The sequence below is a fragment of the Protopterus annectens genome, chromosome 5.part0 (assembly GCF_019279795.1).
Source record: "Protopterus annectens isolate FY-2018-M chromosome 5.part0, PAN1.0, whole genome shotgun sequence".
NCBI lineage: Eukaryota > Metazoa > Chordata > Ceratodontiformes > Protopteridae > Protopterus > Protopterus annectens.
The window spans coordinates 1,097,624,921-1,097,647,353 of record NC_056735.1 but is presented as its reverse complement, the minus strand read 5'-3'; the positions used below and the strand labels follow the sequence as shown (position 1 = coordinate 1,097,647,353).

Genomic DNA, 22,433 nt, shown 5'->3' with positions numbered 1-22,433 from the left:
CACAAACTCCTGGCAGATGATGCAGGCTGTGTAATCCTGCGACCTACCCAAGCAAAACAAGCACTGATCGTGGGCGTCTGAGGTATCTGACAGCCACACAACCTTTCTGGATGACATGAACAGCATTAGAAAGAATGCCTGAAAAGTTCCCCAATAGGCAACTGAAATCTTTTGTATACTGGCCAGACGTTCAGGTACCAAGAGGAAAAAAAACATATGTACAGGATACTGTAACATGTGAATAGGACATCAGATGTAGTCAGCTATCTTCAGTTCTTTTGCCACATGGTACCACACAGACATTAGCCAACATCAGACAAGTACCCTTAATGAATTTACTTCATGGAATGTTAGGAAACATTTTTATAATGCCTTTCTCCTTGGATTTCAGCTGGGTTTTGGAAGGTTCTCATTTAGAGGCTAGGTATGCCAGCAAAGAAGGTAAACTGCACATGCAGAGAGGCAGGCAGATTTCATAGGCAGATACAATGACAGGTTTTACAATGACAGGTTTACTGCTTCGACTTCATCACATGACAGATTTCAGGCCCAAGACACACTGGTTCAGAATCAAAGGAGTTGACAATGGCTGTCAAAGCTTTTCAGGACAGTGTGCCATATCAAATGACTCAAGCACACCCATCCTAACCAAGCTCAAGGAGGATTTCTTGGATGCAAGCTTATTCTACACCAGCAGAAACATACACCTCATTAAGACCTCCTACCCACTGTGATGGTGAAGATTAATACCTTTCTGAATCATTCCTCTAAAATGCCCTACTGCAAAAACTAGGCTTCCAACTCAAATATTTTGACTCTAAATTGGTTCTCATTTGCACAAGTTACACAATCCCAAGAATCCATCTAAGCATTTTAAGTCTGCTCTTACCCACTCATATATTAAAGACACTGTTACACTTCTATCTTTTCTAACAAGAAAAAACATGTTTATTGCATTTCAAACAGATTTTAGACTACTCACCTGATGGCCTGTTCCCGCTGAGCTTTTCTCACTTCAGGTTTTTGATTTCTCTTGGCCATAATTTCAGCCAAAGATGCACCAGTGATGGCTCTTGGGTGTTTTACTGCACGGCGAATACGTTTTTTTTGGATTTCTTCCTGAAAGGCAGTAAATAAACAGCACAAGTTGAGAAGGTCTTCCAAATATTTTTGTTCCAGAAAAAGCACAGTAAACATATGCATTCCTTACGTCAATTTATCCATAAAGACCAAAGTCAAGTGGTGGGGGAGGGGGTTAAAATGATTCTAAGGTTAGGTAATACTTTCCACTAAAATGGAACCATACATAACCCCCACAAAGAGTTCCACACTAGGAAAAGTGTAGATGTCCGCACCCCCCCCACCCAAAAACTGTTTTACGAAACCCAAGAGTCAAAGGCAGCTAGGGAAACTGCTCACCTTAGAGACAGGTATTTGTCTATACTCCTACCCCTAGGATTCTTCATACAGCTGATGCAGGATGCAGCAAAAATACTATCCAAATAACCTTGCTTTGTACGTCTTGATTTTTACTCAAGATCCTACTGAGGAAAGGAGAGCAAAGGCTAGACAAAACTGAACACAGTGGACCTGCCTAAGAAAAAAAATCACTGGTGGCAAGCTGAGAAAGCCTGCAAAACATACCAACCAACAACGGAAGCAGCTACTACCTAGAAGTGTGGTCAAACCGCAACCTTGCACAAGTATGAAAACTCAAATCAACTAGCAAGCAGGGAAGGGCAAAATGTGGCAATTGTGGGTTAATCTGCCTACCTCATGCCACTACTGCAGGAAGAAAGTACAGTTGTGTACACTTGCCATAAATGTACACACTAACCTCAGTCGGCCCGAATACCAGTCTTGGTATTTCTGCGTCAGATGCAGTCTCCAAGGACGTCAGGGGTATAAAACATGCAGCCGATACCATTACATCAGTTTTCTTGCTCCAGATATCAGGAGCTCCCAAAATTGGAAGCATTTACATGGTGTGGAATACCTCCAGTAAAAAGTAAATAACCTTGCCTTAAGATATGGCCAAAAAGAGGCTAGGTAGAAAGTATAGAAAAAGCCAGGAGGGTGGAGGGAGGGTAACCAGGACTGCAACAGTGAATACACAAATCTACATTTATGGCAAGTGTGCACAACTGTACTATGTTAGTGTTTCATTGTTGCAGTCACACTTGGGTGGATTCCCAAAGCTGAAGGGTGGAGGCAGTCAAGAAGTTAGGTGTGGATAGTATGCCTTGCAGGACTGCTGTAGCAAAACCTGCCCTGGATTTGGAAAAGATAGGCAAGGTGGTAATGCTTGGTGAAGGTGTTTACAGAACTCTAGGTATTGGTAGGAACTCCCCCAGAGAAATGCTGTAAAAGCAGATGTTGTCCTAGTGGAATGTGTTCTGATCCTCTGAGGGGTTGGTTTCCCATTGTGCTTGTAGCAGAAATGGATGCAGTGTGCTATCCATTTGGAAATGCTTTGTTTTGAAATGGCCTTGCCCTCTGCCCCTATTGCAAAGCAGACTAGTCAGATTTTCTGAAGGGCTTAGTCCTATAAAGGTAGAATCTGAGCCATCTGTGCAAATCCAAGGAGTGCAGGACCCTTTCCCCTTTATTTTGAGGCTTAGGGAAGAAGGTTGGCAAATGGACGGATTGGTTGAGAGCCACACTGGACACCACTTTAGGCATAAAAGGGCTAGTCCTGAAGGAAACCCTGTCAGCATGGAAAATAATGAAGGGCTCCACAGCCATCAGTGCTTGTAGTGCAGGCACTCTAGCTGAAGGGATGGCCAGAAGCAGTGCTGTTTTCCAAGAGAGGAATTTTAGGTCTGCTGACGCTGCAGGCTCAAAGGGTGGAAGTGTGAGCTTTTCCAGTACAAAATTAAGGTCCCAAGCAGGGGTGGGTGATCTCCTTGGCGGCCTTAGGTTTGCCCCTCTCAGGAACTACTTTTTGATAAGGTGCAAGAAGAGGTGATGCAAGTGTTGTAATGAGGCGAAATGGCTGAGGTATGTATCTTAATGGAAGGGAAATACACGCCTTTGTGGAGTAGATCTGCCAAATAATCCAGGATTAGAGACAGGGAGGGCAGAGTTGCGTCCTCTCCTTTAGACTCCTAGAGCAGTACCTTTTCCACTTATCTACATAGGAATTTCATGCACTGGGTCTTCTGGCTTCAAGAATGACTTCCAGCCCCTGCTTGCTTAGGGTTGCTTGGGGGGGGGGGATTCAAGGGCTAAACCAGGCTGCAAGATTTAGGGTTTGCATTTGCGGATGCAAAATCTGCCCCTCCTGCTGAGAGATCAGGGTAGGGTTCTGGTGTAGGTGCCCGGGTGGCACTATGTCAGGCTGCACAGGAGTGGGTACCAGTGCTGGCGTGGCCAGTCCAGCACAATCAATTTGTCCTCTGTCCTGTCTTATTCTGAGTAATACTCTTGAGAGAAGGGGCAAAGATGGAAATTCATAAAATGAGAGATTTGTCCACTGAAAAGACAGGGCATCCACTTTCCAGGCCTTGCTGTTTGGGTTCCTGGTGCAGAATCTGCTAAGGTGGTGGCTGTAGGGGGAAGCAAAGAGGTCCACCATTTATGAATCAGAAAGTTGAAGGTGCTGGGCTCTGCCATTCGTGTGGGTCTAGACTTCTCCTCAAGTCTGCCAGCGAGTTAACTGCCTGGCAGGAATTGAAGTTGTAGATGGACTTGCATGTCTAAGGCAGTGTTCCACAGGGCAATGGCTAACCTGCAGAGTGGGTAAGAAGGGGTACTCCCTGCTGGTTGATGTACCACATCACTGTTGTCTTTATTAGTAGTTGTCCTGGAAAGAGTAGGGATCTGAAAGCTGTCAAGACGTTCTGCACAGCTAGCATCTTTCTAGTTGATGTGCACATGAACTTGACGGTCACCAGTGGCCCTGAAAGCATTTGCCATCAGTGTGTGCTCCCCAGGCATAGTCTGAGGAGTCTGCGGTTAGGGTCGGGGCAGCATGGGGTTGGGTAAAGGGCAGCCCCCTGTTGTGGATGCATGCTTCTACCCACAAAAGAAACTGTCCTTAGCCAGGGTATGATAGAAATTGCTGTTTCCAGGTCCTGAGAATGTTGGCACCAAAGACTTTTGTACCACTGAAGTTTCCTCATATGCAGTCTGGCATATGGAATTAGCAGTATACATAAGGCCATGAACCCCCAAGGCCTACAGTATTTTCCTTGTTGATAGCTGGGTTCTGGTGGCCATTTGTATGAAGTAGGCTGTTACACTTGTTTTTCTGAAGTGAGGAATGCCATCTGGGATGCTGTGTCCAAGCTTGCTCCGAGGAATACAATCTTGACTGGGCACCAGTTTTGACTTCTTTTCGTTGATCGTGTACCCCAAGGAAGTGAGAAGGTTTTTCACAAATGTCAGTTGCTGTAACCAATTCCTGACTGTCCGCCTGAATCAGGCAGTCAAAGTATGGGTAAATTTGGAAATCTCTCCCTGCAGTATGCAACGGCTGGAGCCAGGCATTTTGTGAATACTCTGGGCACAGCGGATAAGCCAAGGGGAAGTGCAGAGAACTGAATGCATAGATCTGGCCCTGAAACGTAGATACTTTTTGCATGACTCCCTTACAGGAATGTGCAGATAAGTCTAGGGCGATTAACCAGGCATCCTTGGCTAACATAGGTAGAAGCCGTTGCAGGGTAAGCATATTGAATTTTGGTACCACCAGAAAGGTGTTTAGAATTGAAAGATCCCGGACTGGGTGCCAAAAGCCCTCTTTTCGGAGTACCAGGAAAAGTCTGGATAGAATCCTTGACTTATCTTGTTCCATTGAAACCAGCTCAACAGCCTTGAGAGAGAGCTTGGTTTTGTGCCTCTGCCCACTGGTTTGGAGGAAGGTCTGGGAACCCTTTAGGGGTTAGAAAATGGAAGTTGAATTTGTACCCCTGGGAAAATTGAGGACCCATCGGTCTTGTGATTGACTTTTTTGCATGAAAGCAAAGTTTGCCTCCTAGGGGGCACAAACAATTGGGCAGAGGTGGTGTTAGAGAAATCAGTGAGTTTCTGTAAGAAGGTGACTTACCACTCCCTGTTTTGGAGGTGGGAACACTTCATTGCTTAGATCTCTGCATACCCAGAGACTGTAGTCTGGGTGGTTTGTTACCCCTGGGTCTGGATGAGATGGCCTGGAAGGGGCTGGAAAGTATCAGTGTTTTGAGGGGCAATGCCTACTTTAAATCTGAGATTTTACTTGTAAGAGTTCTTTAACAAGCCTGCATAGATTTAGCTTTTTCTTCCATCTTAAGAACCTCTTCTGCTTTGGTGCCAAATTGTCCTTGTTCAAAGGAGCATCTAGTAACTTTGACAGGACATGATCTGGCAAAGTCTGCTCCTTAAGACAAGCATGCCTTCTCATTACAAAACCAGTGACTGTTGCCCTGCAAGATGCTTCTAGGGAGTCAAATCCACACTGCAGTGCATGCTTGCTAACTTGGCTTGCAGAGTGCATAGGCTCCTGCAATTCTTTATTTTCTGCAGTCTGGAAAGGTTGCTACTTTTTTTCTTAAGTTCCATAATATGTTGCTGGTACTTCAGTATGTGAAACTGACAATTCAATGCTCTAATGGCAAGAGTTGCAGAGGTACATACTTGACCCCCATCTGTCTAAAGCTCAGGAATCCCTGTCCGAAGGAATGGGGTTCTTGGCTGTAGTTGCCTTGATACCTTGCGGCCCCTGGGAAATGAGTTGGATCAGCAGTAGGATTTTTGAAAAGAAATTTGAAATAATCAGGTACTCTGTAGTACCAGTCAGGTTTCCTAGGTGCAAAAGTATCAGAAATGAGACTGGATTCCATAAATACAAAACTTCCAGGACTGGGGGTATTGCTAAAGGCTTGTGCTGTGGCAACTCTAGAAATTCTGAGTCTCTTTTTGGACTGAGGATAGTCTTGGCATTCCCAGTGGAAATGCTCTCAAAGTATGTAAGGTTTCACCAAAAGAAAAATCCTCTGGAGAGAAAGGGAATGAATTCCTCTGTATCCGAATCCTCATAAGCAGATAAGAGCATGTCTTCATAATCAGATAGTCAACGGACTCCTGGTCTGTTAAAGCTGCTGGGAACTGGTCTCTCAAAAAGGGGAAGGCTGACCTCCCCTAATCAGCATAAGGTCTTCTGCCATTCTGAGCATTTGTCGTTGAAGCAAAGGAGCAGGTGCATGCACATTGGTTGTCAAGTTTTCTAGGTGTAGCACGTACTCTTGGCCTTAGAAACTCTGTAGTTTTAGATAGTCTTTCAGTTGAACATCGGTAGCAAGTACAGTTGTGTACACTTACCATAAATGTAGATGTGTATTAACTGTTGCAGTCATTACATTTGGGCAATTTGGAATTCAGGCCGACTGAGAGCAACCTGCCAGCAAAGTGTTGGGTACTGCATCAGTTGCTGTCAAAACAAGCAGCAGACGCCATTTTCTTTAGTTTTTCTTGCCCCAGATGTCAGGTGCCCCCAAAAAGGATACACTAACATCTACATTTATTGTAAGTGTACCCAACTGTACTATGTTCTTAGTGTTTCACTGTTGGTCATTACATTTGGGTAGAATCCCAAAGCTATGGATGGGAGAGGCGGGAGCTAGACATTAGGGGGGCCCTGCAGAAAGTACAGTTTTGTACCTACCATAAATGTAGATGTTGAGTGTTCACCCTGCTGCAGTCATCACACACGGGTTATCTTGTCGTCAGGCGGTCCTGCAGTCAGCCGGATTTCCAAAGTCTTGGTCAGACGTCGGTTGCTGTCACCTCATCCCTGACAGTGAGCCAGGGGTACATATATTGCAACAGACGCCATTTTCTTCAGTTTTTCTTGCCCCAGATGTCAGGTGAACCAAATTAGTACCAAAAAGTGTGAACACTGTACAAACACAAAATCCCTTCAGCTATAAAGGCATAGCAAAGATTTAGCCAGTAGATCAGAGGGGTTGGAGGGAGGGTAACCTGGACTGCAGCAGGGTGAACACTAACATCTACATTTATGGTAGGTACAAAACTGTACTATGTTCAGTGTTACCCTGCTGCAGTCATCACACTTGGGTTGAGTCCCAAAGCTAAGGTCGGGTGGTGGCATCAGAGGGTTAGTGGAGGCAATAATCCCTGCAGAACTGCAGTGGCGAAGCCTGCCCTGGACTTAAAATAAAGAGGTAAGTGACAGTGTTTGGTGAAGGTGTGTACAGAACTCCAAGTTGCAGCTTCTAAAATTTCCTTGGTAGGAACCCCCTTGAGAAAGGCTGTAGAGGTAGCTGTTGCCCTGGTAGAGTGGGATCTAATGGTAGGAGGAACTTGTTTCCCCATGATGGGTATAGCAGAATCGCATGCAATGGCCTATCCATTTAGAAATGGCCCTCCCTTGAGAAGCTGTAGCATAGGAAACAGAGCTGGTCAGTTTTTCTGAAAGCCTTAGTTTTATCCAAGTAGTAACGAAGCTGCCTGTGAATGTCCAAGGAATGCAGGAGTCTCTCACCTTTGTTCTGTAGATTGGGGAAGAAAGTGGGTAGGTGGATGGTTTGATTTAAAGCTACACTGGAAACCACCTTGGGCATGAAGGATTAGTTCGTAGAGAAACTGTCTTGATGAAAAATGAGGAAAGGTTCCACTGCCATAAGTGCCTGTAATTCTGAGACTCTCCTAGCAGAAGAGATTGCCAGGAGCAGGGCAGTCTTCCAGGATAGGAACTGAAGGTCTGCAGAAAAAGCTGGTTCAAAGGGAGGTAGCGTTAGTTTTTCCAGAACAAAGTTGGTCCCATGTTGGTGTAGGGGCTCTTGCCCCTCTGAGGAACTGCCTTAGAAGAGGATTTGAAAATAAAGGTGGATTCGTGTCGTAGTGAGCTGAAATAGCTGAAGCATTGATTTTAATAAAGGAAAGTCCTTTATGCAACATCTCCGCTAAATACTGCAGAATGTGAGGCATACGAGGCAGAGTTGTGTCTGGGCCTTTAGCTTGGTTCCAAGCACAAAACCTTTTCCATTTGTCCGAGTAAGCCTTCCTGGTGCTTGGCCTCCTGGCCTCTAGAATAACATCCAGTACTGCTTGTGAAAGAGGGGCTGGTGGGATGCTTAATTGATTTGCCATGCAGCCAGGTTTAAGGTTTTGATCTGGCTGTGTAGAATCTGCTTGTATTGTTGAGTGAGCAAATGAGGTATTTGAGGCAATATATCCATGGTGGGCTGTGAGCCATATTCTTCAATAGCGGGTACCAGTGCTGGCGTGGCCAGTCTGGGGCTATGAGAATCAGTCAAGGTTTCTCCTTTTTGACCTTCAAAAGAAGCTTTGTGAGAAGAGGTAATGGAGGAAAGGCATATGCTGTCAGGTTTTTCCAACTGAAGGACAGAGCGTCCACTTTCCAAACTTGATGGTGGAATGTCCTTGTACAAAATTTTGTCAGCTGGTAGTTTAGGACTGGCAAACAGGTCTATACTTGGTAGACCCCCATCTTTGAGTTATCATTGTAAATATTTGTGGGTCTAGCTTCCACTCGTGGGGATCTTTGATGTTTCTTAGGTAGTCTGCCAATGTGTTTGTCCTGGCAGGAACTGAGCTTGTAACTGGACTTGGTAGGCCAGAGCTGTGTTCCATAAAATTGCTTGCCTGCAAAGAGGGTAGGAATGTGTGCCCTCTTGTTTATGTACCACATTACTGTGGCTTTGTCAGTCTTTATTGCAAGTTGTCTTGGCTGTAGTAGATCCTTGAAGGCAGTCAGAGCTGTCTGTACAGCTAGCATCTCTTTTTGGTTTATGTGCAGTTTTCTTTGTTCTGCAGTCCATAGGCCTTGAATGCATTGCCCTGCCATGTATACCCCCCAGGCATAGTCTGAAGCATCTGTTGTGACAGTTTGCCTGGGTGGGGGGCAAGGTAAAAGGCTGACCCTTGAGGTGACATGCCTGTGCCCACCATAGAAATTCCTGTTGAAGGCAGGGAATGAGAGATATCAGTGTCCAAGCTGTGGCTGTGTTGAGACCATACGCTTTTTAAGTACCACTAATTTCCTCATATGCAGTTTTGCAAATGGTATCAGAATGCAAGATGCCATGAAGCCCAAAGTCTGCAGAATTTTTCTTGCAGTTAATTGGGTCTTTGTTGCCATTGTCTTGAAATATTGAGTTAGTTGTAATTGCTTGTCTGGTGTAAGATAAGCCTTCTGGGCTGTTGTGTCCAAGCTGGCACCCAGGAATGTCATTTTTTGTGAGGGTACTAGTTTTGACTTCTTTTCGTTTACTGTGTACCCCAGACACTTTAGTAGATGCTTCACAAAAGCCAGATGTTGTAAGAGAATGTCTTTTTTCTGCTTGGATGAGGCAGTCGTCCAGATATGGATATATTTGAATTCCTCTGTCTGCAGTATGCAATTACTGGTGCCAGGCATTTTGTGAATACTCTGGGCGCAGTAGACAAGCCAAAGGGCAGTGCAGAGAATTGATAATGGGTTGAACCTGCAATGAAACTGAGGTATCTTCTGCAACTTTGTCTGATAGGGACATGCAGGTATGCCTCCTTGAGGTCCAACGTTACCAGCCATGCTTCCTTGCCCAACATGAGAAGTAGCTGCTGTAGTGTAACCATCTTGAATTTGGGAACTTTTAAGTTTTTAGAATTGAAAGGTCCAGAATTGGTCTCAAAGCATTTTCTTTTCTGGGTACTAGGAAGAGTCTTGAGTAAAATCCTTGGCCTTGCTCTTGAATTGGTACCCTTTGAATGGCTCTCATGGCCATGAGAACTGTAATTTGTTTTTGAGCCTCTGCCCTTTGATTGTGGCAGGTTTGGCATTCCTCTTTATTGGCAAGGTGTGAAAGTGGAATCTGTATCCTCGCAAAATTATGTCTAGGACCCATTTATCCTTTGTGACCATGTGCCAGTTGTCTGCAAATAGTGCTAGTTTTCCCCCCCAAGGGGGCTGACATAAGAGCTTTGTTTGACCAGCTGAGGTGCAAGTCATTGAGTTTGCCTTCTGGTGGGTTGAGACCGGTCTTCACCTCCCTTCTGGGTTGGAGTGCCCCATTGGCGACGCTTATACTGAGCTTGTGGTTGTCCTCTGCCCCTTTGGCGCCTGTATTTACGCCTTCTGAGGCCTGTCACTGGCTGGAAAGGACCAATTTTTTGTTGGCCAGTTTCTGCTGAAGCGAGGGGGTTGTACTTGTAGGAAATCTTTGACTGTCTGCATTGATTTCGCCTCATCTTCCATTTTCTTTAAAACTTCTTCTGCTTTAACACCAAAAAGAACATCCTGCTGTAAGGGAGCATCTAGTAGTTTTGCTTTAACATGATCAGGCAGACTGTTCTTTTAACCAGGCATGCCTACGTATAACTGATCCAGTGACAGGTGCTCTGCAGGAGGCCTCTAAAGAATCAAACCCACATTGTAAGGTATGTTTGCCCACCTGCACGGTGGCGTGCAACAAATCCTGTACTTTCATTTCAGACTGTTGAGATAGGGTGGTTATCTTTTGTTTTAACAGAGATCAGAAATTGCTGATACTTAAGCATATGAAATTGACAGTGTAGTGCTCTCATAGCTAAAGTGGCTGAGGTGTAAACCTCACCCCCCCCTCCCCATCTGTCTAGTGCTCTTGAATCCCTTTCAGAAGGTACTGGATTTTTAGCCATGGAAGCTTTAGCCCCCTTGGGACCCTGGGAGATAGTCTCTGCGTCAGCTACTGGGCTTTTGTAAAGGAATTTGTGGGAATCTGGTACTCTATAGTATCAGTCAGGCTTGGCCGGGGCAGGAGGTAGAGAGTCAGGGTTGAAACTGGATTCTAAGTAGACATCATCCACAATGTCCAAAACAGGAGGGATGGCTAGAGGTCTGTGTTGGGGGAGTAAAAGAAACAGCCTTTTCTTGGAATCAGAGTAATCCTGACCTTCCCAGTGAAAATGTTCTCTCAGTGTGTAAAGTTTCCCCAAAAGAGTAATCTTCTGGAGGGGAAGCTTAGGGAATAGAGCCCTCAGCATCAGAATCTTCATAAGGAGAGAAGGAATAGTCTTGGCCCTCAGAGGAATCCGAAGAAAGACAGTTGTTCATAGGAAGCAGAATCTTCCTCTTGTCTAAGCCTTTTGTCAGGAGGCGGCTGTGAACCCTGATAAGAGAAATCAAATCTTCAGCCATTTTGAGCATCTGTTTCTTAGGCATAGGGCCTTGAACAGGAGACTGAAGTGAAGCCTTTTTCGATTTAGGAGTCTTCGACTTGGAAAATGTTTCGACTGTAAGAGTCTGTCTGAAAACACCTTCAGAAACAGATGTCCTTGGAAGGTAAATAGTCGGAAGGGCCTGAAGTAAAAGGCAGAGTCGGCCTAGTACATTCCATCAAAATATCTGTAGCGGTCTCTGGTTCCAGAACTGCGGTAGTCAGAGGCTGCATCGGAGCCTCACTGATAACCGGAGACCGGAACTGAGGCCTTGGAATCGGGCTTAGGCCTGGGCTGTCTGTCCTTGTCCCTGTGCTTTTTGTGCACGCCGGTAGTCGGTAGCTCCAACGGCATGTTAGTTAAATTTTCTACAAAAAAAGTGTCGTGCGAAATCAAATAGTCTTAATAGTACGTTTATTAAATCTAGCACAAAAACGACAAGTGACGTCGTGATCAGGACCTAGGCAAGGTATGCAATAAGAATGAAAATCCTTATGAGGTATTTGCTTCCCACAAGAAATACAATTGTTAACTTTTTCGGACATCGGTCAGAGGCAAGAAAAGTTTCCCCAACGGGGTACTTAGCTTCATAGAAGACTTCGGTCTGAAATTCAGAATCAAAAATCTCAGGAGTCGGCCGACCGGCACTTGCGAACTGCTTCTGCTTTGGGCACCGCGCGGCAAGAAAGACTGGAGAAAATGGCATTGGTTACAATACATGTACCCCTGGCGCACTGACATCAGGGGATGAGGCGACAGCAACAGACATCGGACCAAGACTTTGGAAATCCAGCCGACTGCGGGACCGCCTGACAACAGGATAACCCAAGTGTGATGACGGCAGCAGGATAACACTATGAACATTTGCAGTGACAAAGCCTGCCCTGGACTTTGATTAGAGGCAAATGATAATGCTTTGTAAAAGTGTGAACAGAACTCCAAGCAGCAACCTCTAGAATGTCTTTGGTTGGTACTCCTCTGAGGAAAGGCTGCTGATGTTGCTGCAGCTCTGGTGGAATGAGAACTAATGCCCTTGGGCACAGGTTTGCCATGGTGTAAGTAGCAGAAACTAATGCAGTGGCTTATCCACTGAAATAAGTCTGCTTTGAAAAAGCCTTTCCTTCTGATCCTGCAGCATGTCACTATTAACTGCTCAGTTTTTCTTAGAGCTTTAGTCCTGCTCAAGTAGAACCTTAGCAGTCTGTGTACGTCCAATGAATGCAGAATCCTCTCCCCCTTGTTCTGCAGATTTGGGTAAAAGGTTGGCAGATGAATAGTCTGGTTAAGAGCCACACTAAGCCACCTTAGGCATAAATGAAGGATTGGTCCTCTGACACCCTGTCTGGGTAAAAAAATGATAAAAGGCTCCACAGCCATGAGAGCCCATAGCTCTGAGACTCTTCTTGCTGAAGTAATTGCCAGGAGCAGCGCTGCTTTCCATAAGAACTTTAGGTCTGCAGTAGCAGCTGGTTCAAATGGAGGCAGGGTGAGTTTTCCCAACACAGAAGTCCCATGCAGGAATTGGTGATCTGGGAGGCCTTACATTTTTTGCTCCTCTAAGATACTGCTTTAGTAAAGGATGAGAAGATTGGTGGCTGTATAGTAATGAGCAGAGATGGCGGAGCCATGGATTTTTATTTATCCAAAAGATATAGGCCTTTGGTCAAGCATCGCAGTAAAGTATTGTAAAATCTTAGGAATATTTGGCTCTGCTGTATCAGTTCCCTGTGCTTGGTTCCAAGCACAGAATCTCTTCCATTTGTCAGCATAAGATTTTCTACTACTAGGCCTTCTGGCTTCCAAAATGACATCCATCACAGCTTTACTGAGGTGTTTGAATAATTACATGATCAGCCATGCTGCCAGGTTCAGTTTTCGGAGCAGATTGTGCAGGATTTGATTGCTTTGCTGGAACAGTAAGTGAGGTATTTGAGGTAAGTACCAAGCTGGGAATTGAGACCTGTTCCTTAGGATTGGGTACCAGTATTGGCGGGGCCAGTCCAGGGCAATTAGTATCCTCTTTGGTTTGGCAAAACTTCAATATTTGAAGGTGTACACAGTTGTGTTAGTATTTATTTTCATTTGTTAACCAGGTAGTGTCCTACTGGGTTGAAGAAAAAAAATATATATATATCTATATACAAGTAATTAGGTCATCTGAAGGAATAAATTAATAAAGATAAGACACATACTGGGATAGCCCTATGTGGGATGAGCACCATTTAGGCCAACATGCGAGATGTGGGAACAAAATAGGAAGACTAGTTGGGAGCAATACAGGGGCACAACTAATTCTTTCAGGGTAGTTTTAAATGTGGACAGGTTGGGGTTTTGATTCCGTTGAGGAAGGGTGTTCCAGTCTTTGGATATTTTATAGGAGTAGAGGGAGTCTCCATGTCAGTTGTGAGACTGGGTTACTTTTGGCAAGTCTGGATGACCCAAAGGAGTCTACAGTTTGGCTGGACTAAGTTTGATAGAGCTGAGCAGTCGGTAGGGTTGAATATGACTTCATGGGCAAGTGAAAGTTGTTTTAGTAATGGTTTGGGAAATTCTAGCCAGTTGAGCTGTCAGAGCAGTGCAGTGGTGCGTGTTCCACGGGGTTGGCTGTTGAGCTATTCAGTTTTAACAGGAGTCTAGTTTAGCTAGTCTTTTGAAAGGTTAGTAAAGACCTCAAAGCAGTATAGGAGGGTGGATAGCAAGTGGGATCTTGCAGCGGCCAGTCTAGCTTGTGTAAGGTATGGTTTAACTAGAGCGCCTAGTTGAAAGTGGCTTTTGATGGTCAGATGTGTATCATATTTTAGTGAAACATCTATGGTTATCCCCACCAGCTTGATCAGACTGGTGGGTTTGATTTTTGTACCATTGGAGAGACTAGGTACTGGGTTTGGAAGATTTTAGAGATAATCATGACTTGGATTTAGAATGACTTGGTGACTGGTGAGGTACTTTTCAAAGTCTTGGAATGATAACTGCTTGTGTTGTAGTTCTTGTGGGGAAAGGGCTGAGTAGATAAGGGAGGCGTCATCTGCATACTGGATGATGGTAGTATGTTGGGTGACAGTATATAGGTTGCTGGTAAATGTTATGGAGGGGCCCCAAGTATGTAGTCTTCTGGTACCCCCATGGTGAAGGGTAATAGTGGGGAGAAGCTGTTTGCCCATTCAGTGGCTTGACAGTTAGACCTAAATGAAACCATGTTAGGGGTGTGGTATTCAGATAGTAAGTGGCAAGTTTGAGGAGCAGCAGATGGGACACTGTCAAAAGCTTGACATATCCAAGTAATGGCTGATACTAGTTGTCCATTTCTGAGGTGGCGAATGGTCTCTAAAGGTTAGGAGGGCTGAGTTATTAACTTCAGGTCTTAACACAGTACTAAGTTTTAGGTGAGTATTTGGGGTGCGTTTTAAGGCTTTCAATAAAAAGTTATGTACTCACCATAACGTTCAATGTATGCAAGTCCATCTCACCGCACACTCTTACCCGAGGGTACGGAGCTGAACCTCTGCTCAGACTCTGCCATACTCTAGCTCGAAGTCTTTCAATTGGCTGGGCTAAGAGGTATCCCATGCTGCACTGCTCCTTTTCCCCAGATCTTGTTTGCTGCAAGCTCAATTACTCACCTTCCATACACAACAGAGAAGGAAATTAGCCCAATAAAAAGGGGTACTGAAACCAGAACTAACCCTAAGCCCGCCAGGAAGGGGGGGGGGGGTAAGAACGTGAGGAGAGATTGACTACATACATCGAACGTTACAGTGAGTACATAACTTGATATGTAGTCCAATCTTGCCTACATTCTTACCCGTGAGACAGTACCAGTACCTGAACCTTGGGAGGCTCAGTGAAAAATACTCGTGAGCACTGTGGAGCCAAAGGAAAATCTGCCTCTGGATATCAAATCCAATTTGTAGTGAATAATAAAGGTGTGAGAAGCCCATGTAGCCGCAGCACAAATACCATCCATAGACATCCTGGCCTGAAATGCTGTAGATTTAGACCAATCAGGTAGAATGAGCCTTCACTCTAAATGGCAACTCCTTACCACCAGAGGCATAAATGAAGGAAATACAACTAGAGATCCATCTAGACAAGGTCACTTTGGAAACAGGAGACCCAACCCTATTGTCTGAAAATGACACAAACAGCTGATCCAATTTAAGATCCTTCGTTGTATGCAAATAAAAACACAACTGTTTATGAACATCCAGCTGGTGAAATTTAAATTGTGCCTTATTAGAAAACTCGAAAAAATACAGGCAGTTCAATGAATTGGTTGAGATTGATAACTGAAGCCACCTTCGGCATACAAGGGTTTGGTCTGAGGGAAACCCTGTCCTTGTGAAATATCAAGTAAGACAGTCTGACTAAGCTTGGAGCTCAGAGACGCTTCTAGCTGAAGTGATGGCTACCAAAAAGATTGTTTTCCAAGTCAAATATTTCAATTCACAAGTAGCTGCAGGATCAAAGGGGAACTACGTGAGACATTGTAGCACAAAATTTAGGTCCCAAGGCATGACCAGGTCAAAGACTGGAGGGCAAAGCAGCATAGTACCCTTCAAGAATGCCTTACAAAGACTATGCACCATTAAACTGGGTTTAGTCCATGTGAAAAGTGGAAATAGCCGCCAACTGGACTTTAATGGTTGTGGCTGCTGATCCCCAATTGAAAAGCATGGAGAGAAATGGCAGAACTGAAGAAATTGGAGCTGTACAAGGATCGAGAAATGGCAGAACTGAAGAAATTGGAGCTGTATAAGGATCAATTTGTTCTGCAGGAGCCCAGATGGAGAATCTTTTCTATTTACTGGAATAGATCTTTCTGGTCGAAGGTGTATGGGAAGACCTAATATGAAACACTGAGAAAAATGAAGCCTGACTAGTGATGGAACTGGAGTAGCCAAGCTGTCAACTGGAGGGTCTGAAGAGAGGGATGGAACTGCCCTGACATACAAGTCAGTAGATCTGACTGAGGGTCCAGAATCCAGGGGTCGTCCATGAGATAAGGTTGGAGAAATGGGAACCAAATTTGACGAAGCCAGTGTGGAGCAATTAGAATCATTCTGCTTCCCAAGGATTGCACTCTCTGAATAAGCTTTGTCAGCAGAGAACAGGTGGGAAGGCAAAGTAGACCTGAGGGCCAATCATGAACTACAGTGCCCCTGGGTGACTCGCCCTGAAGGGGGATAAATAAGGGTGAAGTAGCTGCTGCACTTTGTATTGAGGGGACTGGCAAATAGGTCGCAGCAAGGCTGACCCCATCTGCAGAAAATCTGCTCCACAACCTGACTGTTCAGGGACCACTCAGGAGGCATCAGAATAGCTCTGCTCAACCTGTCTGCAATCATGTGGACTTCCCCGGAATGTGCGTTGCTACAAGAAAATGTTGGGAAGACACTGCTCACTGCCACACTCTAATGGTCTCTCTGTAAAGGGGGTATGACTTGGTTCCTACATGTTCAGATACCATACCACTGACATTGTCCAAGTGGATTCCAATTGACCCAAGAGGAAGAAAGCTCTGAAGTGCTTGCAATGCTAGTAGCACTGCTCATCTCCAAGATATTGATATGCAAATGTATCTAGTGTTCCTGCCACATGCCTTGGACTGTCCTGCCAAGATAATGCACCCCCCCCCCCCAATCTGGGAGGCATCCGTGGTCACTGTGGCAACAGGAGGGGGTGGGACGAAGGGATTTCCCACATTGAGGTTGCTGGTGTGAAGCCACCAGCGTAGATCTTGCTTGCACTTGTCTGTGATCATTATAAGATAAAGCGGAAGGTGTTTGATACCACTGGGCAAAGAGCAGCCATTGAAGGAGCCTCATGTGTAGCCTCGCAAGAGGAACCAGCATAACTGTTGCAGCCATCATCCCTAACAATTTGAGAGCAGTTTTTACCTTTACATTTTTCAGAGGGAGCAATGCACATACCTGTTGCAAATCCTGAATCCTTTTCTTGTGGTAAAACGCCCTCATGAGCACAGTGATTAACTCGGCAATTATAAAGTTGACAAACTGAAGTCTGCCTTGTTGCCCTCGCAGTGCAAGTGATATCCAATTGTTGACACAGCTTGACAGTGGCACCCCTGGTCTGTAGTAGCAGATGCCTGGTGGTGGCAGAAAGGAGCCAGTCCAGGTACAGAAATACTTGGAATCCCTGACATCTCAAGTGAGCCATCACCACTGCCATACATTTGCTGAACACCCTGGGGGCTGTGGTGAGACCAAAGGGCAGGGCACAAAATTGAAAATTACTGCCAGCCGGAAGGGTAGACTACTTCTGGATGCCCTGTCCATCTTTATAGGGCAGTAAGCATCCTTGAGGTCAATGGAACACATCCACACTTTTCCCAACAATGGGAGAATAGATTGCAATGTGACCATTCAGAATTAGGACTTATTCACGTGCAGGTTCAAGCAGCCGACATCCAAGACGGGCCTCAGGTCCCCTGTTCTTTTCGGCACCAAAAAGAACCTGAAGTCCTTAATCCGATCTGGTCTGGGGGACATGCTGGATGGCTCCTTTTTCTAGCAGCTTTAGAACTTCTGAAGCTGCGAAATCCCTTTGATTGGGTGGAACATCTGGGATTCTTTTGATCGGTGGAGGAGGAGAAGAGAATGTGATATCCTCCGGAAACTATTTTTAATACCCATTGGTCCTGGGAGACGTGTTGCCAAGCTTCTGTGTATACTGAAATGTGACCCCCGACTGGCTCCGGAGATGCAGTCGGGCCTCCCATCAGGAGCGCTGGTAGGGCGAACCACAAAAGGAGTCATGGTCTCCCTGGTTACACAGGCCTCCTCTGCCTAAGGCAGCATCTACACGAGTTACTACCCCCTCCCCTGCCTCTGGAGGGGGAAATCGCTGTGAGTCATGAAAAAACAGACTTCTTGAACCACATTTTCCCACTCTTCTGACCCTTGGGTCAAGGTCTAGAAAGCATAGAAAAACAGACTCCCACGGCAGACAGGTTTTTCCCTCTTGCTCGCACCTAGAGAGTGTCCTTCACCTTGGTTCTGAACAATGAATCAAATGGGGCGTTGGTGAATGTAGATTTGAAGGCCTCCGTGAAATTAGAGGCGCATCCAGGAGTGCCTCCTGAGTGAAACTCCTGAATTCGCTGCCCTACTCGCTCCTTCAGCTGTGTAAGAGATCAGCTTCATGGAGGAGTTAGCAATAGAATTTAGGGCAGACAGCTGAGCGTTTACTGAGCCACTGTGTCAAACGTTACCCTGCAGAGAATCTCCAAGCTCCTTCAGGAGATCTTTGGAACCATGTAAAATGTGACAAAATTCAGCGACCGCAGAGTAAAGGCCGCGGAAGAAAACATGTACTCACCATAACATTCGATGTATGTAGTCCACCTAGCCTCACATTCTTACCAGTGGGTTCAGAGCCGAATATCTGCTCAGACTCTGCTGATTTTACTAGCTTGAAGTCTCTCATTGGCTGGGCTAAGCAGGTATCCCATAGTGCACTACTCCATATCCCCAGATCTAGTTTTCTGCGAAACTCATTTGTACTCCATGCACACATCACATCCATATAAAAAATAAGCTAAGCAAGGGACCTCTGTAGATGACAACCTAACCTCCAAATCCTCCAGGAAGGGGGAAGGTGGGAGGGTAAGTAAGAATGAGGCGAGATGGACTACATACATCGAACGTTATGGTGAGTACATAACTTCTTGATGTTATGTAGTCCTATTTCACCTACATTCTTACCTGTGGGACAGTGTCCCTAGCACCTACATCCTGGGTGGTGCATAGGAAAATACTCCTGAGAACTGTGGAGCCAAAGGAAGACCTGCCCCTGGAGACCACGTCCAATATGTAATGGGAAACAAAGGTTGAGAAGCCCAAGTAGCTGCAGCACATATATCATCCATTGACAATCTGGCTTGGTAGGCTGTGGATGTGGAAACAGCCCGAGTAGAATATACCTTGACCGGAAATGGCAGATTTTTACCTCCTGCTTGATAGATGAAAGATACAACTAGCTATCCATCTAGACAGTGTGACCTTGGATACTGGGAAACCCATTCGGTTTTCCGAAAAGGAGAAAGTTGGTCAGACTTCGGATACCTTTTGTCCGGTATAGATAAAAGCGTAACAGTCTATGTACATCCAATTGGTGAAATCTAAATTCTGCCTTGTTAGAAAAGTGGGGGAAGAAAGCAGGCAGCTCAATGGACGGAGACACGGAAGCCACTTTAGGAAGGAACGAGGGGTTTGGTTTAAGAGAGACCCCATCTTTATGGAAGATTAAATATGGAGGTTTGATAGAGAGGGCTTGAATTTCCGAAACCCACCTCGCTGAAGTGACTGCTGTTAAGGCTGTTTTCCATGTCAAGAATTTTAATTCGCAGGTAGCTGCAGGCTCAAAGGGTGGTAAAGTAAGGGCTTGTAGAACAAAATTGAGATCCCAGGGAATGATAGGTTCAGACACTGGGGGACGAAGCAACAGAGTACCTTTGAGGAATGCTTTGCATATGAGACTAGGTTCATTCGCTACGTGGAAATTAGATATCGCCGCCAGTTGAACTTTGATGGTGGCTGATGCAGACCCCTGATGGAAAAGCATAGACGAACTCCAGAACTGAATCTATTGGAGCTGTGTAAGGATCAATGCCTCTGGTATGTGCCCAGATAGAGAACCTCTTCCATTTACTAGAATGGATCTTTCTAGTGGATGGTTTATGAGAGGACGATAATATATGGACCACTTCCGGTGAGAAATTATAAAGTCCGACTAACAATGGAAGTGGAGTAGCCAGGCTGTCAACCGGAGGGTCATCAGGGAGGGGTGGAACTGTCCTGACATGTCAACAAATCTGGTTGAGGTTCCAGAATCCAAGGAGTGCCCACAATGTATGGTTGAAGAAAAGGGAACCAGACTTTAAGAGGCCAGTGTGGAGCAATCAGAATCATTCTGCTTCCCCAAGGATTGTGCTTTCTGAATCATCTTTGACAGCAGGGGAAACTGAGGGAAAGCATAAAGCGGACCAGAGGGCCAATAGTGAACCAGAGCACCCCTGGGAGAGTCCCCCTGTGGAGGGATCAGCGTGAAGTAGTTGCATTTTGCATCGAGAGGGCTGGCAAAGAGGTCGCAGCAAGGCTGACCCCATCTGCTGAAGATTTGCTCTGCAACCAGGCGATTCAGGGACCACTCTTAAGGCATCAGGATAGCTCTGCCTAGCCTGTACGGAATCACGATGGACTTCCCCGGAATGTGCGTTGCCACCAGAAACCATTGGGAAGCTACTGCCCAATGCCACACTCGCATGGCCTCTCTGCACAGAGGGTAAAACCAGGTTCCCCTTGCTTGAGATACCACACTACTGACATGTTGTCTGAGTGTATAGCAATCGGCCCCAACCCTCTGAAATGCCTGCAACGCAAGCAGCACTGCTCATCTCTAGGACGTTTATTTGCAAATATATCTAGTGTTTTTGCCATGTGCCTTGGACTGTCCTGCCAAGATAACGCCCCCCCCCCCCATCTGGGCAGCATCTGTGGTCAGTGGCAACTGGGATGGGTGGAAACAAAAGACTTTCCCCCGTTCAAATTGTTGGTGCACAGCCACCAACAGAGGTCCTGGTTGCATCTGTGAGTAAGATGGGATGAGACAGTGGGAGTCTTTGGAGAGACCACTGAACGAAGAGGAGCCATTGGAGAATTCTCATGTGTAATCTCGCTAGAGGGACCAACAAGATTGTTGCTGCCATGGTCCCTAGGAGTTGAAGAACCCATCTTGCCTTAGCTTGTCTCAGGGGCATCAGCATGTATATCTGTTGTAATACTGATCCTTTCTTGTGGTAAAAATGCTCTCATTCGAATGGTGTCTAATTCTGCTCCTATAAATGTGACACGCTGTGAGGGCAATAAGGCAGATTTTTCCCAATTTATTACGCCCAACTGGTGACTGATGGTAGCGTCTCTGGCTTGAATTAGTTGACGCCTGGTGGGAGTGGCAAGGAGCCAGTCGTCCAGATAAGGAAACACCTGGAATCCCTGACGTCTCAAGTGAGCAGTCAACACTGCCATACACTTGAACACCCTGGAGGGCTGTGGTGAGACCAAAGGGCAGGGCTCGAAACTGGAAGTGACTGGCTCCCAGCCGGAAGCATAAGTGACTCCTGGATGCTCTGTCCATTTTCACATGGTAGTAAGCATCCCTGAGGTCGATGGAGCACATCCATACCTCCTCTCCCAACAATGGGAGAAACGATTATAGTGTGACCATACGGAACTTGGACTTCTATACTTGATAGTTGGCTGAGATCTAGTATGGGTCTCTGGTCCCCTGTTCTTTTCGGCACCAAAAAGAATCTCAAGTCTCTAATCCGATTTGGTCTGAGGAGACACTCTGGGTAGCTCCTTTTTCTAGCAGCTGCGAAACCTCTGAGGCTGCTTGATCCCTTTGACTCTGGAATGTCCAGGATGTTTCTGATTGGCAGGGGTACTGACGAGTGGAATGAGGTAACCTCTGGAAATTATCAATACCCATCGGTCCTGGGTAATGCTTTCCCAGGCTTCTGGATATAAGGAAATTCGACCCTCGACTGGCTCTGGATAAGCACAGTCGGGCACACTCAGGAATGAGAGTATGGAGAACCATGGAAGGAGTCTGTCTCCCGAATTGTGGGGGCTGCCTCTGGGGCAATGTCTCCCTGAATAACCCCCCCGCCTCTGGAGGGGGTTCACCTTGTGCGGCAGGAAAAAACACCTCAATTTCATGTACCACATCTACCCCCTGCTGGGCCTTGTGATAAGGACTAGAAGGAAGGGAACAACGGACCCCTACGGCAGACAGTGTCTTTCCTCTTGCTCACACCTAGTGAGGGTGTCTCACTTTGGTCCCAAAGGAGGAACCATCAAAGGGGGCATCAGTGAAGGAAGACTTAAGGCCTCCGCAAAGTGACACAGGCGCAGTCAGGCTTGCCTCCTAAGGGCGACCCCTGAGCTTGCTGTACTACTCGCTCCCTCGGCTGCATACGAAATGAGCCTCATGGATGAATTGACAATGGAGTTGAAGGAAGAGACCTGGGCGTTAACAGTCTGAGCCACCACCTCAGGAACATTACCCGCTAGAGTATCTCCTAACGTCTTGAGGAGATCTCTCTGGAGCAGAGTGAAGCGAGACAAGTAATTCAGGGACCATAACATAAAGGCCGCTGACGAGAGGGTACACTTCCCATACTGATCCATGGTCCTAGACTCCTTGTTAGGAGGATGGACGGATGAAGACTCTGCTACTTTCCTGGGTGGCTGCCGCCACCACGGCATCTACAG

At 46.0% G+C, this 22,433-nt stretch overlaps 1 protein-coding gene across 1 annotated transcript in view; it reads right to left on the bottom strand.

The window, feature by feature from the left end:
• Nucleotides 1-22,433, bottom strand: part of RPL24 (ribosomal protein L24) — a 309,885-nt gene that overhangs the window by 144,547 nt on the left and 142,905 nt on the right. The window contains exon 4 of the mRNA XM_044070964.1: nt 983-1,119. Coding sequence (XP_043926899.1) covers nt 983-1,119 — 137 coding nt within the window. The remainder of the gene's footprint in view (nt 1-982; nt 1,120-22,433) is intronic.